The 25,036-nt window shown below is 41.0% G+C and overlaps 1 protein-coding gene across 1 annotated transcript in view; it reads right to left on the reverse strand.

Annotated features, from left to right (window-relative positions):
* The window catches only part of GRID2 (glutamate ionotropic receptor delta type subunit 2), a 1,139,199-nt gene that overhangs the window by 255,738 nt on the left and 858,425 nt on the right, over positions 1–25,036 (reverse strand). The window contains exon 11 of the mRNA XM_088464469.1: positions 17,374–17,686. Coding sequence (XP_088320595.1) covers positions 17,374–17,686 — 313 coding nt within the window. The remainder of the gene's footprint in view (positions 1–17,373; positions 17,687–25,036) is intronic.

Below are 25,036 nucleotides of genomic sequence, written 5' to 3' on the forward strand. Positions count from 1 at the left end.
CCCTTGTCACCTCTCCAGTGGCAAAAGCAGGATTTCCAGAGGGGGGTTCCAAAGGCTTAATTTTAGAACGAGTGTGGCTGTCAATGAAGAGGGCAGAATTAGTACTTAACCAGCTTTAATAAGCGTCATACAAAGTGTATTGTGTGTATTAATTCCAGTATATACAGGACCAGTGATCACAGTAAGCGATTAGATGCACCAGTAGGCCATCCTGCCTGAGCTGAACATATTTATTTTAGATGTGGGCACCATTCCAGCAAGTTCGGGAGCCTGGAGGAGCAGCAGAAGAACCTAGCACTGCCCTGGACATACTGTATATGTACATATTGGGCTCTATAGCAAAGCATCTCTAACAGTGCTTGTTTTCCAGATCTTCTAGTTGGTGCACAGGTTATTTATTACTGGCTGATACATGTTAAAAGATCCATAGGTGGTGTTAATTATTTCATTTGTGATACTGAGAAGAACATGCAGCACTAGCAACAATCTATTATATTACTATTTCTATTGTGGTAATGGTGTGGGCTGGGGAGGGGGTTTTCCAGGCAGACGGAAACCCCCATCCTGCGTTTGCCTATGCTCTCTACTGGATATGACTCCTTCTATTTGAAACAATCAATGTGCATGAAGAGTCTAAATTCCGGGAATGCAAAGTAACATTTTTCCACTTTCAAATGTGGACAGAACTTGAGCAGACTTAAAAGCTCTAAACTAGTGGTTCCATCATGGACATGTAGGCTGCCTAAATACAATGGTTTTGTTATTAAAACATCTTGAAAACTACTACACTGAAAGCTTGACTGTTTCAAACTCTCCATGTCTCTCTATGTGAAGCATCTGCTATTTAATTAAGTGATCTTGTGTTTATTTCTAGTAGCTTAATGTCTGCAATTTCATTGGTTGAATTTTCAAGGATTCAACTGGTTAATCTTCAGTATACAATACAGTTTGAGTCTCCCATATCAAAATATACCGAAATACTGAATTTCATGAACGTGACTGAGATAGTGATACCTTTGCCTTCTGATGGTTCAATGTACACAAACTTTGTTTAATGCACAAAATTATTAAAAATATTGTATTACATCATCTTCAGCCTGTGTGTATAAGGTGTATATGAAACATAAATGAATTTTGTGTATGTATGCAAACTTTGCTTTATGCACAAAATTATTAAAAATATTGTAGAAAATTACCTTCAGGCTATGTGTGTATGAAACATAAAATCATTCTGTGTTTAGACTTGGGTCCCATTCCCAAGATATCTTATTATGGTATGCTATTATTTCAAAATACGGAAAAATCCGATCTCCAAAATACTTCTGGTCCCAAGAATTTTGGATATGGGAGACTTAACCGGTATAAGATTTTGGTAGTTTATTAGATGAAAATAGAAAAAATTGACCCACTGATACAATTATTTAATTGACTAAAAGTCTTCTGATTCTCCTGGCTGATGTCAGAATACTTTATTGATGCTGTGGAATGTTCATTTTGCTTATTTACATTTCTCCACTATCTTATGGCTGGAATTTACAATGATTTAATAGAATAGATATTTGTAGTATATTTTCTTTTGCATTTGCAAACTTTTTATGATTTATTCTGTTCTCAAAGTCAATCAAGAACCAAGTTTTGTGACTGCAAGATTAAGTATTATGCCTCATCCTCATTGGGTAGTTGTATATAAATAGAAGGATTTGGTGAAGAAACTTGGTACTGTACAGTATAACATTAATGCATTTAAGTAAAACATAGGATTTGGTTAGGATAACAAATGGCAATCACAGAATTTGCTTAAAAGTTGACAGTTAAATAAAACAAGAAATAAAATAGAAATGGCAGAATACCAGAATGACAATGACATAGAAACGTTGAAAAGTGTTGTTTGCAATAGAAAAAAAAATCTTTTTTATGTTATAAAAACAAACACAAAGTTTGATATTTTATCAAAAATGTAATGCCCAAGACATATACCTACTAATTCAAGGCTCTAGTTGGAAATTCTGCCCTGAAAAATTAGTGATGCTTTTTTTTGACAAAACCCCTACTCATGCTTCTGAGAGGACATGACATTAGTTACATTTTCACAGATTGAAATGATTCTACTTCCCAGCAGTAATTTAATTTAATAATGAGCGGTCTGAGAAGTGGATTTAAAATAAGCATCCACTATGTTACATGCTGACATTTATGTAAGTATCATAATAAAAGCTTTGCCTAAAACTTGAATGTTCTACAAATAGCTACCAAAAGCCTTGACTTAGATAGACAACACTATACTTTAGCTATAGACACAGTCACATTTTAGTAGGAAGTCTTGTTGCTACAAATAGTTATTTAAATCATTTAGGTGAGGTAAATTAGTCCTATTCACTTTATGTCTAAGAAAAAATAGTTACATGAGGAATACATGAAAAAGGACTAAAAATATCCAAGTATCTAGCAAATATATTTATTTTAATGGGATGTATAAACCTCTTTTTTATGAAAATTAATTTACATATTTAACTTTTTTCTGTGAAAAAAATGAGCAGCTTTCATGTCATAAAATTACTGAGCCACAGAATTATTCAGTCATTGTCGTGTCTATTTAGTGATCCTGGATGACAGCTGGGTACATATCTATACAATCGTCGAATTAGTCGAATGGGGAATCGGGATTGGGAAGTCGCATTTTATGTCCTATTTAATGTTTGTCAGTCTTAACTACCTGAACTACTGATCCCATAGAAGACCATACACACTGTGCTACTGTATGTCTGCACAGGATGTATGATGCTCTGTGGCAGCTGACAGGGGGTCAAGCTGGGGACACACCACTCAGCCGATCAGGAGAGTTTAACTCGATCAGCTACTGATCGAATAGGTGTGTACCCAGCTTGGATTTTAAATCTGAAATTAGGGATTGCAAAAACTACATGATTTTACCTGTTTTTAAAAACTTTTAGCAATTTAAAAAAAAACAAGGTCCAAAACCAAAACACTTGAGGGTGGTTTTGCAGAAACAAAACCAAACACAAAGCTGAATCCAGATCATTTGCTACAAGCAATATATCACAACAATTAATCATGTATTCATATTTTCCTCTCTTTTAATCTTAGGGGTTTTAAAAGTAGAAACCATGGGTAGGTCCACTGCACTGGAACTTAGATAGTGAACTTGATTGCTACACCTCTCATTGAACATATAACAATATAATAATAATAATAATAATAATAATAATAATAATAATAATAATAATAATAATAATAATAATAATAAAGTCAAATGAGTGGGGGTGCTACCAAAGATTTCATGCAGATAAATTGATTTAGAACAAGGAATGGGTGAAGGGGAAAAGAATCTTGGACTAGGTGAACTCCGGAAATACATTAATGCATTTAAGTAAAACATAGGATTTGGTTAGGATAACAAATGGCAATCACAGAATTTGCTTAATAGTTGACAGTTAAATAAAACAAGAAATAAAATAGAAATGGCAGAATACCAGAATGACAATGACATAGAAACTTTGAAAAGTGTTGTTTGCAATAGAAAAAAAAATCTTTTTTATGTTATAAAAACAAACACAAAGTTTGATATTTTATCAAAAATGTAATGCCCAAGTCATATACCTACTAATTCAAGGCTCTAGTTGGAAATTCTGCCCTGAAAAATTAGTGATGCTTTTTTTTGACAAAACCCCTACTCATGCTTCTGAGATGACATGACATTATTTACATTTTCACAGTTTGAAACGATTCTACTTGTTTTCCAGATCTAAAATTTAACTTTTATTGAATCATATGATAAAATAATAATGTGTATATTTAGTTTTTAAAAGTGGAGATGTTGCCCATAGCAACGAATCAGATTCTACTTAACATTTACAGTAACTAGCAACTTTTAGAAGATAATAGCTAGAATCTGATTGGTTGCTATGGGCAACATCTCGACTTCTAAAAGCTCTCACTTTAGTAAATATACTCCTTAGTGTAGTGTATACATTATCTTAAACATGGAATGAAAATTCACATTCAGGTGTTTTTAATGTATGGGTGATGAATATTATCCAAATTGGTGGAAACTAATTACGTGATCCTGCGCTCAGACTCAAAACCCTTATGCTAGAAATAACTAGGAAGAGAAATTGAAAATGTATTGATTAATGTATGTGTTAGGCTGGCATCTAATATAAGTGTGTGTGAGAGGTGTATAGGTGAGTGTGTTACGAAAATCTGAGGTGAATACTAAGGGGTAGGGGGAGGGTAATATACTAAATGTAGAGACACACAAAGATATGTAGGGTGCAAATCCTGCATTAAATCAGCTGACTAAAGTAGCTGACTTGGCCTGGAGTGTGAGTTTCAGGCTCATACTCTTCTGACCTTCTTACAGCCCTATAGAAGATAGTCCTTGGTTTGCAAAAGTAATTATCCTACAGTATGGTGTCAGTAAATGTAAAATAAATAACAATTCAAGTTCATATAATCAAATGGATTGAACAGATGCTATAACAGGAAAGTGTAGTCCTGATAACACAATGAACAAACAGTATATTGTACATACAGTATATTGCATGCATCTTTTAATTAATAGCATAACTGAAATGTTCAGAAAATATGTTTAAGAAAATAAAGATTTGAATACACTTTCAATAATAATGTGAATTACAGATAACTAAAACTGTGAACAAATTAAGTCTCATGGTGGAACAGGTTATTTTGCTGCAGTGTAAAATTCCACAAATCAATCTTTGGCTTCCAGGTTCCTTTCACCATATTGCACTGTATTTGAACATTTTCATATTGCGTAAAGAACAGAGCAGGTGTGAAGAGGATCACTTTATTCTGCTGGGTGGTGCAGCTGGACGTGCTGTAGGTCTGAGAACAATTAATATCAAATTCCACTTCTAAATGTGTGAAATTTTGTGGCCAAATGTGGAACAAGGGGAACATTTAGCTGAACAGTTTTGCGCATCTCTAATGCCTAATGAACATTAGTGACAATAAAATGTTTTACTGCAGTTCAGTATGTTTAATTCCACTTTTGTGCATCACTTCCTTTTCACATCTCTCCCAAACTGTATTTTATCATGAAATACATTTTCATTAAATAAATGTATTTTAAGACTAAAGAGTTTTCAAACATTATCTAACAATAGTGATGATAGCTGCCTAACGTCTATGTTATAAAAAATATGAAGTTTTCAGGTGGCTCCAAACTTACATTTAATTCTGTAATTTCCAAAAGCAAATTGAAATGAAAAGAATGCCAAACATACACCTAGGAGTCTATTCATTATGAGTAGGTGAAAATATAAATTTTCACCTACTTTGTAAAATATAAGTAGTTGCACCATTCACTAAGCAGGTAACACAGGAGATTTCACTGAAATCACTTGCTTACATGTCATCCCCAAATCGGAATGTTGTTCCCATACACCAGTACGCAGACCTCTTTATTAGGGAACACGGGGGCAGCTCATCCAAAGATCAGCTGTCCCTGAACTTGAGCAATGTTGAAATGCTCCTGTGTTTTAGTATATACCGCTGCAATTCCCAGTGGGTTGGATACTAAATTAGCACTGCCGAACAGCAGTGATTGTTGAATAGACCCCATAGTGGCTATAGAAAATTAGAAATTTTGTTATTATCCTTATTTCAATTTCTTACATTATATTATTTAGATGGAGCTGTGTGAAAATCCCTGATCAGCACTAAATATCTTCTCATTTCAAATAAAATAAAACATCTTGCTAGAACCACATTTTTACCAGTTTTGCTTGTAGCAATGTTTCACTAAATCTTTGATTATTGCTCTAGTTACACCAGGTTGGATGAGGATTATTGGTAATTATAAAAGCATTCCACAAATTATCAGTTGGACTGAGGTCTGGGCTTTGAATGGGCCATTTCTGACAATTTTTTTTGTATATATTTATGCCAATCATTTGGAGGTTTTGGTTATGGTGGCTAGATTGTTGGAACATAAATCTCCCAAGTCCTAGGCCGGTATTTTAAGATCCAGTACAGGGCTCAACTAGCAGGGGCATAATGCCACAGCCAGAGGAACACTTAATGGGGTCACCCCGGGCAAAGCATTAATCACCTTAACTGGTCAGTCCAGGCTGGGGACTCCTTGGGAAAATGGGAAGCCTGCCGATAAAGCGGTCCCCCATCCCGAATATACCCCAGCCCTGGGCTGATTTTAACTAATATTGTCCTTTACAGTAGGACTACAGGTTCCAACAAGCCTGCCCCACTTGCTGGCACTTGGAGAACCACAAATTCCAGCAATCCCGGGCATTAAGGACCCACTGGTACCTATAGTTCCCCAGTAAAGGAAATTTTAAACTATTTATGAAGTTAGTGCCACATATTGCATATTGGTGCAATGAAAGTGTTTAGTGGGTTATATGAACACAGTCACACAAAAATGTTGTTCTTTGGTCAGAAGGCTGTGAGTAAAGAATGAGAACACATGTACCTATTGTGTGAACTGTGTAGAAGGATGGTAATGGAGTAGAATATCTTAATGAGGTTAAGAGGGTGATAACACATTTACTTATTGTGTGAACTGTGTAGAAGGATGGTGATTGAGTAGAATAGCCTAATGAGGTTAAGAGGGTGATTAAGGAAGTTGATAAGCTACCCGAGGAGGTGAATGTTAAGGGAATGTTTTTTGAAGGTTTAGAGGCTAAAGGAAAGTCTTTTTGTGTGAAGGAGTGCATTCGAATGATTGAGTGTAGCCCATATAAATGTCCAATAACCAAAAATGGAAGGAACTAATGAGTGTGTATTGAAGACATAGATTTTGTGTAGAGGTAAGTGGTCGAGATGGAAGATATATTGAAATGTATATTTTTTATGTTTGATGAGGATGGAATAATATTATATTATAATGATACCTTTAACATAAAGGTGTGAAATATTATCCACTCTCTCAGTTTTAGGTTTATAAAAACTAAGTGAAATTGACTTTAGGAAGAAGCTAACATCAGATCTCCTTGCTTCACTTTCTCCTTATCTATGAAAGGTGAATGTTGTGCTTTGAAACATATAATGGGTGCATGTTATGTGCATCCAAATAAACACATTCATGTATATTATACAGCATGCAACAGTAAATTGACCATAACCTAATCTCAGCACAGTCTCCTGAAAAAAACACCAAGTCCAATATTTCTTAAGATTTTTTTCTGAGTATTAGAATTACATACTAGATGCATAACAGTGGTGTTAGCCTTATTAAATCAGGCAATTTCCCATACACATATCAATCACTCTATTGAAGAACAATGCAATATAAGTGCTGTAAATTATCCTTGAGAAGAGATGCCGTGAAAAACAAAAAAGGCAAACAGAAATAAAAGGGTCTTTCTGTCAGGATAATTCTGCAGGAACAGCGCTTGTGTGAATAACATTATTGCATTGTATATATTGTATTGCTTATACTTCTATTTGTCCTGCACCTCAAAGGGGATTTCAGATCCATACTAAAATTAAATGAAATTAGACTGGGAGAGGTATTCTTGTATGATGTTATAACAGTCAATAAAAAGACTGTAAATTGGAGACATTTATGAGAAACTGCAAAGGAAGTAATGATTTTACACATAGCATCAAATCCTATTCTTACTGTATGTTTTTTAAGCATAGTTCAGGAAATGAAAACAAACCTCTCATTGGTTGCTATGGGCAATATTACAATTTTCCTTCTTACCAATCTTCATAAATTACTTTGGGGTAGGTTTACTAAGCTCTGGAAAGTGATAAATTGGAAAGTAATAAACTGCCATCCACTCAGCTCCTGTCATTTTTCAAATGCAGCCTACAAGATGACAATTAGGAACTGAGGGTCTCATTCAGACCCGCTCGCGAGCGCAGGACACTCGCAAGTGGGTCGATGGTACCCAAATGCGCATGCGCACGACGGAGGCTGCTCCGTCGTGCACATGCGCGAAACCCGGCGAGTGACGGGGAAGCTGTCGCTCGGGGTCTCGCACCAAAGGGGGCGTGCTGTCGATGGTGAGTGACAGCACGCCCCCTTTGGTGGGCGTGCTGGGGCGTGGCTGCCCAGACGGAGGCGTTCCCATGGGAACGCCTACCGTCTGGGTCCGGTCCCACTGACATCACTAGTGATGTCAGTGGGAGTGATTTTGGCTCTGATAGAGCCAAAATCACTCCAGGACTTGCGGCAGCGAGACCCTATCGCAGGGTCTCGTCACAAGCCCAATGGTAGAGATGGTCTTGACCATCGCGACAATCAGCATGGACGCTCGCATAAGCTGTGGGTTCAGAGCATCCGGCTCCGAATCAGGCCCTGAGTGGCTGGCAGTTTATCACTTTCCAATTTATCACTTTCCAGAGTTTAGTACATCTCCCCCCCTTTATCTACAAGCAATTATATTACCAGTAACATAATTTTAGTACTTAGATTTGGCTTTGGAACATAACTTCGGGGACACAGAGAGAAGGGGGGAGTTTGTACTAATTACCCGGGCCCGCCCTTGCTAGAAGGGACTGGCAGGGACCTGGGTCAGCTGCTAAGGTGGAAAATGTCCCCCCTTTGCAACACTGCTGAGGAAGATGTTGTCCCCCTTTGCAGCACTGCTGGTGTCCCCTCTGTGTTTGCAAGTGGCTCTATGTTTGCATTTTTTTAAGGGCATGACAATGCCTCCCTATATTTGGCCAATGCCCCCCTCAGTACCTGGGCCCATGGCTCCTCTCGGCAGCCCTGCAGAAGTTGATAGATAACTATCATAAATTAGAATAGATACTACCTAAGCAGAGGTAAAATATATACAAAAATTCAGGGTAAAAATGTGTATAAAATAAAAATGGTGTATTTGTTGCAAGGTCAGACAAAGGTCTCAAGCATGGCAGTGAGCTGGGATCTGGAGGGATCCTGACCGCAAATGTGGCGGGACCCGGCAGACTTGGCGGTAGAAATGGATCCTGTAGGATTCAGTCCTCATCTGCCATTACTGCAGAGTTCGATGGCAACAAAGGGGCTCAGTGGTAGAATTCCACTACTGCACCACGTGCATAAAGGCTGCTTTGCCCATTTCAAAGATGGCACCATGAACGAGCCAATTATGACTCACTGTGCAAATTCAAGAAGAGCTCTTGCAGAGTCGAAGAGGGAGAAGATACCGGAAGTCCTGGAGGGTGATGGACATTATTAAGAGCAATAAACAGGCCGCTGTCCACCAGGTGAAGACAAAAGTTCTGACACCCACCAGGAGTGGGGTCGGTAAAGCCGCCAGAAGCCCGGGTGCAGCAGTGGCCACTGCAAAAGAGCCTAAACAGGCCACTGCACAACAGATGAAGATTGGTGAAGACATTGGAAGCCCTGAAGTTGCAGATGGTGCTGCACCCCAGGTGAAGCACATGGGGATCCAGAGTTAGGATAGGCCACTGGAGGAACCAGGCTTGGTTCAGTCAAATAATACAGGATTCGTAAGTCTAATAACATTTGTATATTCTCTACACCACCATGGTTTCGGGCACCGGGCCCATGGGCAAGATCAGATCTTAGGCCTGTGTTTTCGACCCGGGTACAAAGGTGGGCATTAGGCTCTGTAATTTTTGTTGTTACTGGCTCCACGTTAGACAGGTAATAAGCCTAAACCCTAGAAAGGCACTCAACTCTATTAGTCTTGCTGGAATTTCTCTTGTCCCCATCGGTAGGTGAGCATTAGGCCTGAAGAGCAAAGAGCAGTAGACCCTATAGTTTTTGTATACAGTTCCAGGATTAGGTGGGTAGTAGGCCTGAGCCACAGAAGGCATTAGGCCCTAGATTAATATATCATATGCTCTACTGGTTAGGGTATGTCTTGTGTTATGTAACCCTGTCACATCATCGTTGGATCTCCTACAGTCAGGCCCCCATAAAGGTAGGCTGTTGGTAAGTACATGCTGGTATCTGTTGCCTTGTGTTGTACTGTACTGTTGCATAGTAGTTGTAAATATTGTGCATTGTTTGATAAATTGGGGAATAGAGAGTAGGGAGTGCACTATACTCAGTGTGTATTGTGTTTGTTTATCAAATCAGCTAGAGTTAAGGCTCTGAATTATGAACATGTAGTCAGGCAGTGGGGGGTAGTGCCCAAGTTTAGGAATGAGGATAATTTAGGAATGAGGATAATTTAGTACAGCCATATGGGTGGGCTATTGTCTTGTGTGCAGTCCCGGCTCCCTCACTGTGTCACTGTGTAATGTTACAGTGCAGCACCCAGCTCCTGTCACTGAGGAGGAGCTGGCATGACATGTCAACATGACACCCCACCATTTCTCATCACGCTGGGAACATTCCCTTCATTCCATTTGCACCTTAATACCCCCGGTAGTAGTTATGCAATGCCTCCAGTAGTAGTGCCTCTTATGCAATGCATCCTTTAGTACTGCCCCTTATGCAGTGCCCCTTATATAGTGCCCCTTATACAATGTCCCTTATATAGTATCCCCAATAGTGACCTTATACAGTGCCCCAATAGTGCCCCTTATACAATGCCCCCAGTAGTGCCCCTTATAAAGTGCCCCCAGGAGTTCCCCTTATACAGTGCCCCTTATACAGTGCCCCAGGATTGCCCCATATGCAGTCACCTCAGTAGTGCCCCTTATACAGTGCCCCAGTAGTGCCCCTTATACAGCACCCCCAGTAGTAGTGCTCCTTACATATAAAACACACAGACACACATAAGACAAAACACAATACTTATGAGAATCCCCGCTCCTGTGCCCGCAGAAGTCTGCTCCTCCTGCTTGGCACTATGGGAGAAACGTCATGATGTCTCTCCCTTCACCTACTTAGTGAGCCCGAAGGCGGAACTTATGAGTGATCTACAGCCTGTTTTCACCCCTAGGTGCAGCATCAATAAGACCCTGTCTGACTTTTATTGGCTGCTAAAACAACCACATCACCGCTGGGTAGTACTCTCACTGTCAGTGAATGTACTACCCGGCGCCGGTGGTGTGTTTGTTTTACTGTGTAGTGCAGACCACACTACACACTGAAACCACTGACCTGTACGACAACCGGCAGCTCCTCCACCCGCACCGGCTGGCATGAGCCCCGTCTGACTCCCCCTAGTAACGCCACTGCTCAAATTTCTAATAAACCTCCAAAATTCCACAAGTTAGGTGATCTACATTTTAGTTTACTAACTTTCATCAGGATTAAGTGAACTGAAAGTGATCACTTACCTTATGTAATTTTGGTGCATCATTAGAGCTATGAGTGCCGCACCTTCTATTGCTGTATTATATATATAGATAGATAGGTATGTAGAACTTCTTCCCTGATGAAAGCAGTTTTTCTTTGTTTTTGATTGAATGTATCCTAACGGAAGTTGAAATCTTTGCATTTTGTCTAGTTGTATTGTAGTTCAAAGGGTTAAAATACAAGAAGCAAAAACAAAAATATCATACAGAGCTAAGCCCTAACACTTTGGGCCTAATTCAGAGCTGCATGCAATGCCAATGTTTATGTAGTTGAGCAATTTTTTTGCAACTACGCATGTGAGAAAATTACTAAGATCTCGGATGGAGCATGCACTACATAGTGTATGCACAAAGACACAGTTGCGATCTAGACACAGAAATGTTTAGGAAAAGTGATGGGCATTCCTGTGTAGTGACTAGGAGGTAGCTATGAATGCACACAAAAATGTAGGGCAGGATGTAATAGAGATAGAGTCTGCCAGTTCGGCTTTGCCTTGTAAATGCCTGCAACTTTAAAATAACGATTGAGATCAGTCTGCATCCCGCACCTCCGGCAGACTCGACCTCTATTACATCCCGCCCGTACTGATTACTGGGCATGTTATGGTAGTGTGTCAGTCGTGTCAGTGAATGCGGCTGCATACACAGATGTACATCTGCAGACATAGGAGGCATAGTCCGACAGAGTAACTGCACTTGCCATAGGACTGGTGCAAGTTTCAATGGTGAGACCAATGTTGGCATCCAAGGACGCACTAATCGGTATTACTGTGTGTATGGATTCTGAAGGTGGGCGTCTCAGTTCTTGCATATTCAGCAGCATGAATGTACACAAGAGAAGGATTTTGTAGCAGCAGTTAATAAATGCTGCTGAGTAAATCTCTGAATCAGGCATCAGGCTCATTATGAGAAAATGCTGAAGCATGAATAGGATACAGAGTCATCAGCATGAGTGTAACCAGGGCCATATACAGCCGGCTCAGGCCCCATTACTATTCGGAGGGCATGGCCCTAATCATTGGACATGTGGCTATGCTCCCTCAGAAGAAAAATATACCATTTGCGAAGCTGCACTGTGTGATGGGAAGAGGGGGGAACTGTGAGCCTTTCAGTCAAGTGCAAATCCAGGTGAGCATGATCAGTGTGATTGCTCCCCCCCCACACAGGCATCGTAGAGGAGACTGCTGCTGCTGCTCAGCGGCAGAAAGCAGTCTCCCTGGTCTCCCGCTGCAGCCCAGCACACAGCAGCGTGTGCTGGGCTGCTGACAGATAAGAGGGAGGGGGGTCCCTCCAACAAACACAGGCTCAGGTATTTAGTACCCACACCCCCCCCCTCTCTTCACCTTTGGGTGTCACTACGATAGGTGCAAGGGATGCAGCTGCTATTGGGCCAAGAGCCTTGGGGGGCCCATCTTCCTTGTCAAAGTTACATTATATACATTTTTCACCATTGGGCGGTAATAGGGACCCTTACAAACTTTTTCTATGGGGCCTTCAAATACCTAGTTATGCCCCTGGTCACCAGCTGTCCATTGATGCCTGACATACAGAACAAGCAATAGCATGCATATCACCATTGCTATTTGCTGTTTAAATTGCATCAAATTCATGGCACTGTGTAAACCACATACAAATCCGCAACTTAGTAAATCTCAGTCAAGGACCTAATGCAAGGTTGGAATTATAGTATATGGCATATATTGCTGAAAAGAAGCATGCATAGAAACAAACATATATTCCCTGAAATGCAGTGAGATGTATCTGCAGCATATTTTCCTGGTTTGCTATTAGTGATCATCATCTGGGTGCTCCTGCACCTGTACTATACTAGGGTATAGTACAGTGTTAGGAGCCAGAGTGAAAAGTGATAAGAAAGTGATAAGGTGCCAGCCAATCAGCTCCAACTGTCATTTTTCAAACACAGCCTGTGAGATGACAGTTGGGAGCTGATTGGCTGGCACCTAATCACTTTCTTATCACTTTTCACTCTGTCTCCTAACACTGCTTAGTAAATAGAACCCTAGGTATGAAAGATGCTCCTTCAACAGATGTATTTTTACTTATGGCTGTATAGGCCAAATTTTTATCAATATGCCCTCACTGAACTATCTTACATGAGAATGCCCTGTTACAACCCAGATCCATCTCAATGGTTGTGATGCGATCAACATACATATGAATCTGCATTACATGATTGCGCCCATTTCTGAGCATGTACAGTGTGAATTAACACAACATATGCTTGGTAAATGGGTGACTGTTTAACTGAATGAAGACATTTGGTGGGTCCAGCAGATACAGTGGAGGCACGGCCACTCCCTGTCTGACAAACATTAATGAAAAATACTATGCACTGGCTCCAGACGGGGGAAGGGAGTTTGTACTCCTGAACAAGTGGCCCAGACCCCAGTATTTATATAGCAGTATTGTTTTGTAAATGCACTAATAACTATGGGCCTGATCCAGCAAGGATTGTTAATGTGATTTCATCTGTGATTATGCACGCAGTCTCACTGCAAACATATGCTAATGATTGCAATCGCAATGCCATCAAAGCCAAACATAAGGAGGCCCACTTTACCTTACACACATCCATGATACTTAGCAAATCTGTGAAACCATCGGTAACATTGAGTACCATCACAGACTCGTGCACACTTACACAAGGTCTAACCTTACTCAGAAATTGCTAACCTCATTGCACACTGAGAAAACCCAAGCTACGTATGGCATTGCAATGGCTAAATTATGCACCCCCCTGACATGCCTGTGTTTCTCCTTCAACCCCTCCCCCCGTCACCACCCCCAAACGGTCACTTCCTATCCATCACTGTGCAATGGGTCTGCGTAATCACTGCGATTTCAGTCCGATCACCGTGAGACCTTCACGTACATGCACTGCGATACAAACGCATGCACAGAACACAACAATTGGCCGAGTGCGTGCGTAATCGCAGTTGCAATCCTTGCTGAATCAGGCCCTATGTTCTGTTTGCTTGGCTGTATCATAAAAAACACATTTTGAATAAAAGCATTCTACTAATTGAGAAAAACAAAAATAATTACATTTTTAAGGTACATAGGGGGAGATTTAATAAAGCTTGGAGAGAGATAAAATTGGAGATAAATAGCACCAACCAATCAGCTCCTGTCATTTTTCAAACCAGGCCTGTAAAGTGACAGTTAGGCACTGATTGGTTGGTGCTATTTATCTCCAATTTTATCTCTCTCCAAGCTTTATTAAATCTCCCCCATAATATGAAAGTATGTACTATTTCAGGAGAATAGAATCCTAGATAACTCCTTTTACAAACCTTGTAAATGGTGCTTCTTAGGAGGAGAAATATAAAGCCTTAGAAAAAGATAAAGTACCAAGCAATCAGTCAATAACTAGAGATGTGTGCTGACCCCCGCATTTTGGAGGTGGTTTAGTATCTGGATTCATCTTCGTGTTTTGGTTTTGCAAAACCACCCTCAACTGTTTTGGTTTTGGATCTGTTTTTTTTTAAATTTTTAAAAACAGCTAAAATCATGTAATTTATGCGATCAAAAACCCAAAATTCGGATTTAAAATCCAAATTCCGAACCGCAAAAAAGATCAGAACTGTGACTCGGATTCATCTGGATTCATGAAATTCGGGTGGTGCACATTTCTATTTCTACCTGTCATTATTAAAAACACAGGGCCTGATTTATTAAGGATAGCAATTGCAACAGCGCTCGCAGTTGGACGATTGTTGCGTACTGCGCATGCGTATGCATCGCAGTGCTCGTGCGCGAAGGCTGCACTGCTATTCCACTGCAATCAAGCAGTCCACGTAGAGCCATTGCAGAGTGACTGGCAGGCAGTGAGCGTTTGGGTGTGATCGGAGAAATGCAGGCATGTCTTTCTGTGTGAATGCCGTTCCGTGAGCATGCATAAATTAGCCAGTGCGATTCCATACGCAGCTTGACTACTTACTGTGTGCAACGAGGTTAGCAATTGCTAAGTAAGGTCAGGGATGCTGTAATTCTGCGTGACGGGCCGATGGTACTCTATGTTACTGATGTTTATGGAAGTTTGCAAGGTATTACGGATGCGAGATAGCGGTAGTGGGAGGCAGTGGGAATTTCTATGCTGGCAGTGCGACGGCCTTGCGATAGCAATCATTAGTATATTTTTGCAGCAGACCTGCATGCGATTACGGAGCTGCGATCGCAATAGCAATCCTTAATGAATTAGACCCACAGCCTGTAAACAGACAGGAGCTGACTGGTTAGTACTTTGTCTCTCTCCAAGCTTTGATAAATCTGCCCCTTAAGTTTATCTTATTATGAATAAGAGATTTGTATTAGAAAAACAAATTACAAACTACAGTATGTGTAAAGGATTATGTGGATTATGGCCCTCATTCAGAGCCACTCGCTAGCGGCAGTACGCTCGTTCCGAGCGATGTTCGCACATCTGCGCATGCGTACGGTTTTTAGTACGCATGCGCGAACCAGTCAGTGCGGCCGAAAATCGTTGGTACGCAATATAGCGAGGGCCTGCTATTTTGAGTGACAGAATGAGGCGTATGTGGGTGGTAACAGGGGAAGGTGCTTGAAAACGGGGAGTGGAGATCCGAACGCAGGCGTGCTTAAAGGTCAAAACGGGCGTTTTAAGGGAGTGCATATTTAATACAGCAGCGTCATTGACCACGTCACTTGTTTTTTTTTAACTCAGAACTGCTCGCAAAATAGCGGTTGAAAACACCAACCACAAGAATAGCGAGCAGTTCATACGCTGTACGATGTACTCGATTAATCTAATAAATAGCGGACATGACGTATGGTGCGTGCGGCCAGGGGGCGTTTTTATCAAAAAAACGAGCGTATGTTTTGCTCGCTCGTTCAGACTTAGAGGTGGGAACAGACTGCAATTTGCGAACGGATCATTTGAATAGCCACCCCTTGTTTTTGAACGAACGACCACAAATAGCGAACAGCTCTGAATCAGGCCCTATATCTCGTTAACCACACAAGGTGACACAAACTGCCAACAACTCTCTGCTCAGCTGATCTGACAATTTAAACATTACTTTTTGAGTTTTTGTTCATGTCTTCCTGATTATACACTAGCTCAGGTAAAGTGAGACTGTTTGTTAACTATACTATTTTACACTGTCTTTATTAGAAAAACAATTACCAATCAATCGCTGATGGCATTTGGTAGCATATGAGTCTTTGAAGTATCAGGCAAGTGAAAAAAAATGATTTAACTCAGAAGGAGAAAAAATACAATTATATTGCTTGTCTGTCAGTTTCAATTATTATGATATTCCCATGTGTACTTCACTCAGTAAACAGTAGAGATTTTGCAAATAAAGTTTGCGTTACATTTAAACTGAATGTGAAATATTAGATGACAATACTAATGAAAGTATTTCAATACCGTGCTGATATTTGGTAGCCTAATGGGACTTTATGATTAGATCTCAACACTGTACAGTACAGTCCTCAAGTAGTTGTCCTATTTCATTTTCAATTGTTTTTTTTTTTCCCTTAGACTAAACTGTCATCTTTCAGATTTTAGCCCAGGCACTATCTATTCTCATATTAGCTGAGCACAGAAGGAAAATGAAGAAAAAAAAGAGACAATTAAATTAACATAAGGTTTTTGCGTAAACAGCTTCAAGGTAAAACAAGTGCATTCGACAATTAAAAATCAATTTAAACGACTAAATGTCGAATTATTTTTTATGCTTCATGCTAAAAAAAGAGCCATAGAATAGCTTAAAGGAAGTGCACACTCAATTAGGTTCCTAATATTAAATTATACTTTTTTAATTTTATGAAATTGTGTACACAAAATGTAAATGTTATAATAGATAACACAATTAGTTTTATAATTGTTATTTTATTATTTTCAGGGCTGTACACTTTGCTTGTGAACAAAAGTAAATTGTATCAGGACAATTTAGACAAAATTAACGGCATGGAAAGCCTTTGATAAACTATGTTTCGCTATTTTCTTTGTAATACACTTAGTCACTCTCTACAGCTGTGTTTAGGGGTACCACTGGTACTTTGTTTATCATACACTCTGTGCAAAGCTTATCCCACAGTACAATACTTGTTTTTTTTTTTTTTAAATAATTCCTATATGACGGAAAATAGATTACTTTTGGTAATGACATTTACCTTGCTGAACAAAAGATCCATACACAAACCACATGGAGTTGTAGAGTGTCGTAGAAGTCATAGATCCCATCTGCAGGCATGGAGGATTAAGCCAGTTCAACAAGTAGACCAGAAGTCCCACTAACAAAACAGTTCCGGCAATGCAGGCCCACAGTGATAGATCAAATGGTGCCAAGCAGGCAAACATGTCCACAGTTTTCTCTGCTTTTTTCAAAAGCACTCCCACTGAGTAATCCATATAGCGAGATGTGAAGTCTACTACATTCTCTCTGTCGGGTGTGATGGTCAAGGCAGAAATCCCCATGTCAGCTCTCTTGAAATTGAAAAAATAAAAATAAAACAATTAAAGTGATAAAAAAAACTATAGCAAAGCAGCAATGAACAAAAAAGCTTTAGATCGATTTATTGCATAATTTGTTGAAAACTTCCTTTACAATGAGTGCATACAGGCAACAATAATACCTACAACATTCATAATAGTAATAGTATTAAAATTACATGCACATGATAATACAGGCATGGGACACAGTCAGTGGTGGCTCCAGAGGTGTGGCTGCAGCTCAGGGGAGCCACATAACTGCCAGTGAGTCCCAGCCATCTACTGTACTGTGTGTTTGGCAGCATTTGAAATGGCAATTGGTGTGGTTCCCCTATTTTAATTTTTTATTGCGCTGCAGCCCCACCTATAGTATACTGCATAAATTAAAATCCCTTAATAAAATCCTTTTCCACAAACCTTTTACAGTACTTATTGCAAGGTGGCAGCTTTCCTTTGGACTTTAAAAACATCCAAAACAATATGAAACAAACAGCTAAGTGTAGAAATCTAGGTAAACTCTGCACTTACTCAGAAGATGTTTTGAAAGTTGCTTCTTGTGATAGGTGTGTCCAAATTAATAGTAGGCAGGGCAAAATAAATAGGGAGCATACTACAGCAATACCACCCACCAGTACACACACTACTCACAGCAATGTGCTTTGTTGACTTCCAATATCTCCCACATACTGTAGGGCCATATTCAATTTGGGAGCGAAAAGTCCCTGCTGGACTTTTCGCTCCACATCTGAGGTTTTGCAGGGATAAAGTATCGGGCGCGCACCCGCTTTCCCCCCGTATTCAATTAGGATTGAGCGAAACCGGGACCCGCCAGAAAGGTAAGTATCGCAAAAATTCCGGAATTTTGGGGAATTCTTCCTAGGACCCCCTAAAGATGTCCTGTTATGGGGGATTACTATGGGTACGCCTGTTTTTCCCTGCTGAAGCTACCTAGGGGTTTTATATAGCAGCGGCAGGTGCTTTTTTGCGCCTGTGAAGAAGTGATGAAGAATAGCACTTACGTTGTTTTTTTTGTTTTTTTTAAATAACTATGGCCATCAAAGTTGGGGTACATGAAAATGGGTACAAGCATATTTTTAAGTCCCTAAAGTGCATTTTTTAAATTCTTCAAAAATGCACTTGCCACTACTACCCGCAATGAAGAAAACACCTGCCGCATACTTGGGAACCCCTCTGGAATCTATTTAGCTATTTTAGGATTTTGTCCTCCATATTTTTTTTTTATCCCAAAATTCAAGTTAATTTTTAGGGGTGTCCCTATTTTTTTCTCAACTTTTTTTGACACAATTATATTTAGGGGATATTCCTAGGGGTGCAGGCTCTTTTTTTTAAGCCTGCACCCCTAAACCCCAATTCTGCACTTTTTTTCTTGTAAAACATGGTGAAAAGTTATCGCCGTTTTTTTAACAAAGACTTTTCGCACCGGCGAATAGTCTTTGAAATTGAAAATGGGTGTAATGCAAACAAGCGAAAATGACGTAATCGGCGATAAAGTATCGCCGATAATGAGTTTTTGCTTCAAAATTGAATACTGCCCATTGTGTGCACAGAACTACCATTTTGTGCACGGAACTATTTTTTACCCATGTGCAGTGCTATACATAACTATGTGGCCAGACTGACCATATCCATACACAGGGGTATATCTAGGGATCCGAACTCCCCTGGCAAAGTAAGGCGCTGGCATCCCCCCATATTTTCGGAATAATTGCTGTTCTTCCATTTAAAAAATACAAAAAAATTTAAATACAGATTAATTTAATAAAAGTATCCTTCAGTCACTAGTTTCTGCCTAGGGGTGGGCACCCTGACCGATGTCAGTAGCTGCCCTGCCAAAGGGTTCCCCTGTCTGCAAGCCACCCCCCAGTTGTCACAAGCAGCACACTTAGCTGCCCAGTCTGTCTCACTGTTAGTGTGTCACTCAAAGTTGTGATCCTGGTGGACAGTGTCAGAGACTGTAACAGCTTTTGCCGGGATCACTGCTGTTCGTTGTGCGCAGCTTTTGAGTAATAGACATTGAGGGCTTCCAATCCCATACTCTGCTCTCCTTTTCCCCTCCATATTCCATATCCAATACTGTGCTTTTCTTCCTCCATTCTCATCCCACACTGCGCTCCCCTTCCCCCATTTCTACACTGTACTTCCCTCCACATGCCAGTCTGTGCTCCCCTTCCCATTCCACATCCACTATGCTCCCCTTCTCCATCCAGACCCCACACTGTGCTCCCTTTCCCCCATTCCTACACTGTGTTCCCATTCCCCCCTCCATATCCCACATACTGCGCTCCCCTTCTCCATCCATCCCCCTCTCTGCTCCCCTTCTCCCTCCCCATCTCACACTATGCTCCCCTTCTCCATCCAGCCCCCACTCTGCTACATGTCCCCCTCCCCATCTCACACTATGCTCCCCTTCTCCATCCATCCCCCACTCTGTGCTTCTCTTCCCCCTCCATATCCCACTGTGCTCCCTTTCCCCCCTCCATATCCCACATACTGCACTCTCTTTCTCCAACAAGCCCCCACTCTGTGCTCCCCTTCCCCCTCCCCTTCTTCATACAGCCCCCACACTGAGCTCCCCTTCCCCTATCCCACTGTGTGTGCTCCCTTGTTTCCCCTCTCACACTATATTCTGTGTTCCCCCTCCACATTGATCCCACATTTTGTGTTCCATAGGACCAGATGCCCCCCGAGCAGTAGTTACCTTAAGTAACTTACTGATAATGCTGGTAAGGTGCTCCCTGCTGACTTCTGTCTGCTTATAGGAGTTCTGATCGCTGGCTCCTCTGACTCTATCAGTGACAGGCCAGCCTGCTGCCAGACATCGCGTGGCAGTGGTAGATGCTGCACTGCAGGGAGCCGGGAATCCAGAAGGTATCGCAGTACACGGTAGAGGGCAGCTACTGGCTGTGTTGAAACCGAAGCTGTGGCCATTTGGTTAGGGGCTGGGCTGTCTGGCTCCTTAGTCAGGTAGTCTGTCACACACAGTCAGTGTTTGTGGTCTGGGGCTCTGTACTGCTACCAGCATCTCCACCATCACTAAATAAGTCTCTAGCCACCGGTAAGTGTTAGCGGCTGCTCGGGCCCAGACCACACACCAAAGTCATGATCGGAGGCCCTGATTTCTAGCCCATGGCCATGTGTGGCACCATCGGGTGGCACCCCTCCTCGGACGGCACCCCTGGCGAGTGCCATCCTGACCAATGGTTAGATACACCCCTGTCCACACGTTTAGTTTTATAGTCATCATCCTATACAAGATACATCTGAAAACAGGCTTATTTAAGCTTTGGCCCTACTCAGCATAGCTTGCAATTGAGTCTCCTTTAACTAAAAACCCTGCTACAGCCCATTTACTCTTTCTCATTTTGAAGTGGAGATGCGACTACATATTGTTTCAGTGCAAAAACACTTAGGAAGACTTGTTATCCCATTTATATATTATTTTTACAATTTGAAAATAGCAGTCTTATAAACCATACATATTTGGCAGGATATACTGGGGCTGATTCTGAGTTTAGAGCAAATAAAAAAAGAGTACATTTGCACCTGAACAAACTCTGTTGAAATGCAATAGTTGCAAATACCTTTATTTATTGATGTACTGATTTTATTATTATTATCCGTTATTTATATGGCACCACAAGTGTTCCGCAGCACCTTACCTAGTACATAAACAAATAAGTGCACAAGAAACCAGCAAGATATAGTACAATACAATGCAGGACTAGATATATATATATTGCTGCATTGGCGATCATAACACTCAAATAAGCAACAGGGCATAAGTGTTAGGTGCCCTAGTGGATAGTGAGGAGTAGCAAAAAGTATAAGTAAAAAGAAGCACAGTAGATAGAAGGCCCTGCTTGTGAGAACTTACATTCTAATGGGGAGGGGCAGACAAACAGATGCAAGATAAATACTTGCTCCTTTCGAATGTAGCCCACAAATGCTGGTTAGCTTTATATTTCATACTCAATTTAGATTTGAGCTAGGACGACCCCTCCCAAATCTAAATATTTCCACACATTTTAAATCTGTAAAGTTGTTTTGTTTTTTCATTTGCTCCAAACTTTGAATCAGCCCCATTGTGTGGAGTTTTCCTGAATACAAAATTCTCAATGCAGTGATAAAGTTTACACTTTCATTTCCAAATATCTCATCTTAAAGGAAGCAATGCTCACTGATTCATACCAGCAGCCATAGAACTTTCCATGTATATAACAATGGTTTTCTTGCAGGAGGGCAAAACTGTTGGCTGATCATAAATTGCTTTCTCTAAATTTCTTCCCATATATTGGAAACATATGCATGATGCATGATGCGGTGTATGACGGCATGATGTGTCATTCCATGCTGCATTTAGCGGCATATCGTCTGCAGCACAGCAGATGGGACGATGCAATGAACAACCTGCATGCATGCACAATCGGATGTACACACTATGCAATATATTGTTCTGATCCGTTTTGCAACGATATATCGAAAGACGGATTGCATAGTGTGTACCCAGCTTTAGAGGCCTTGTGCCATTTGTGGCCTTGTACCAATTACCAATATTTCTTAGTCCTCTATAGTTCTAAAACATGCCTGTTTGAATATTAATCTGTCTAGCAATCTTCTTTTCTGTCTACCATTTTTATGTATCTACTGTGTCTTAACAATAATAGAGATGAAATAGTATTGCAGAAAATTTTATTCTATAATTTTTTTTTACCAGTTATTTTTATAGCGCCCACATATTCCACAGCTCTACCTCTGTTCATGGCTGAGAGCAGATGGGCACTAGGGTCCACTGTGGCTCTTTCCCAGAGGTCTGACCTCTGACATGCGATACTGCTAGGGGTTACAGTGCGCCGGAATGGGGCGGAACTGCAATCCGTCACTTCTATTTGGAGACAGAACCAGTTCCGCCTCCTCCGACCCACCTATCCCTGGTGCCACAGGGAGGCTCCATTTGCCAGGCACCCGCTGGCATTTTGTTACTGGCGGGCGCCCGGCTCCCTCCCCATGGCAGCCGGAGGCTGGAGCTCACTCATGAGCTCCGGCTTCCGGGTCCTGCTGCATGTAGTGCACTATGGGAGAAACATCATGATGCCTCTCCCATAGTTCAGACTGAGGAGAAGCCAGGTGGACCAGGGGGACCAGACAGCAGCGGACACGGGAGCAGGGCTTAAGGTAAGTAATACTTTTTTTTATTTTTGTTGTGAAAGCGGCTTCACAATAGGGGACATTACTACAGGGGGCAGTAATACTGGGGGTATTACTCAGGGGACACTACTACTGTGGGCATTACTCAGGGGGCACACCTACAGGGGGCATTACTCTGGGGGCACTACTACTGGGGACATTACTCAGAGGGCACTATTACTGGGGGCATTACTCAGGACATTACTATTGGGGGCATTACTCGGGGCATTACTATGGGGTGCATTACTCAGGCAGCACTATTACTAGGGGCATTACTAAAGAGGGGCATTACTATTGGGACACTACTACAGGGGGCATTACTACTAGGGGTACTACTATTGGGGGCTCTATTACAGGGGATTACTAATGGGGCATTGCATAGGGGGCTCTGCATAAGGGGCACCACTACTGTGGGCAGTGCATAAGGGACTTTACCACTGTGAGCACTGCATAAGGGGCACCACAACTGAGGGCACTGCATAAGGGGCTCTACAACTACTGTGGGCTCTGCATAAGGGGCACTACCACTGTGGGCACTGCATAAGGGGCACTATTACTACTGAGGGCAATGCATAAAGGGCACCACTACTGATGGCACTGCATAAAGGGCACCACTACAGTGGGCATTATGTGTAAGGGGCACCACTACAGTGGGCATTATATGTAAGGGGCACTACTGCTGTGGGCATTGTATAAGGGGCACTTCTACTACTGTGGGCACTGTATAAGGGGCACTTCTACTATGGAGGGCATTGTGTATAAGGGGCACAAAGGGGGCACTGTTGTGTGTCAAACATGATTAAGAGACACTACTATGTGGTGTAATGTGAATCAAGACTGTGCTACTGTGTAGTGTAATTTGTATCGGGAATACTATTATGTGACCACACCCCTTTCTTTTGAGACTACGCCCTTTTTTTGGCACTTGCTGTCCCTTTATTGACATTGCACCGAGGGGGGGCAGTGAGTGCCACCACTTCTCTAGGACCACTTTAAGCATTGGATGCAGCTCATGTTTGCCTGTACTGAGCATCTTTATCCATTGGTGTCTATGCTGTATGGATGCGCCTCAAAGACTCTCCATTCCAAAGAGCCATAGAAGGCCCTATAGTGTGCCTCAATACCCTGCACCACCACTGCTTACTATAGGGAGCATACCACTACACACCACCAAGGAATACACTTTAATACTAACATTTCCACTACAATGCCGCTGGCACCATATCTGCAACATGTACCTGTGATAAACCCTGTGTCTAATACCACCTGTTTTTACTTGGTGAATTATTAAACTTTCCACCTGGTTACGTTATTTGTTGTGTGGTCTAACCGCCACCTGCACATCCACTGCACAACCCAGGACCCCAGCACCTTGCTAATAAATTCTGAGTACGAGGTCACTTGTGCTATCTTGATGCATAATAAATAATACCAACTCCACACAGATAGGGCCTTGGTAGGAATTAAACCAAACACCTCCCTGCTGTGAGGCTGCAATGTTAACCACAACACCATCCATGCTGCCTAAGGATAAAACCATGTCTTTTTTATTATAGAATAAAAGAGACATTTTTTTTGGACACTTACATATGCTCATAATTATGTCAATAAGAATATCTGACTGTGCTATGCCAGTAGATATATAACATGAAGAAGTCAAGAAATAAAAATCAAATTACTTGTGGCGCTTAACATTTTACCATGAAATGCGGTATAAGAACCAATTAAGTAACTTTTTGCATGCTACAGTGAAGTTCTAAAATTACTGGATAACAGCATAAATTAGTTTGAGAATTGCATAAAATTTAGCTCTACACGTTTCTTCATGTCAACCATCATATAGAGAGAAATGTTACCTCCTTCCCATGCAATGCTCTTACATTATTAAGAACTAGATGAACACAGAAATTAGATATTATTTTTATGGATCCCAGATATATTCTCACAATTGTATAAAGAAATCAAAGGACAGACTCTTACATTATTACTAAAGAATTTATTTCTAAAAAAACTATTTTATTGGAAACATTTAGGAGCTAACATACCCCATTAATAATAAATATTTATTTTCAATTTAGGTTTCCATTAATGTTCAGTATATTTGGAAGCCATTTTACACTTATTTTTTTAATCATTGAA

The sequence above is a fragment of the Taudactylus pleione genome, unplaced genomic scaffold, assembly GCF_031769625.1.
Source record: "Taudactylus pleione unplaced genomic scaffold, aTauple2 ptg000055l, whole genome shotgun sequence".
NCBI lineage: Eukaryota > Metazoa > Chordata > Amphibia > Anura > Myobatrachidae > Taudactylus > Taudactylus pleione.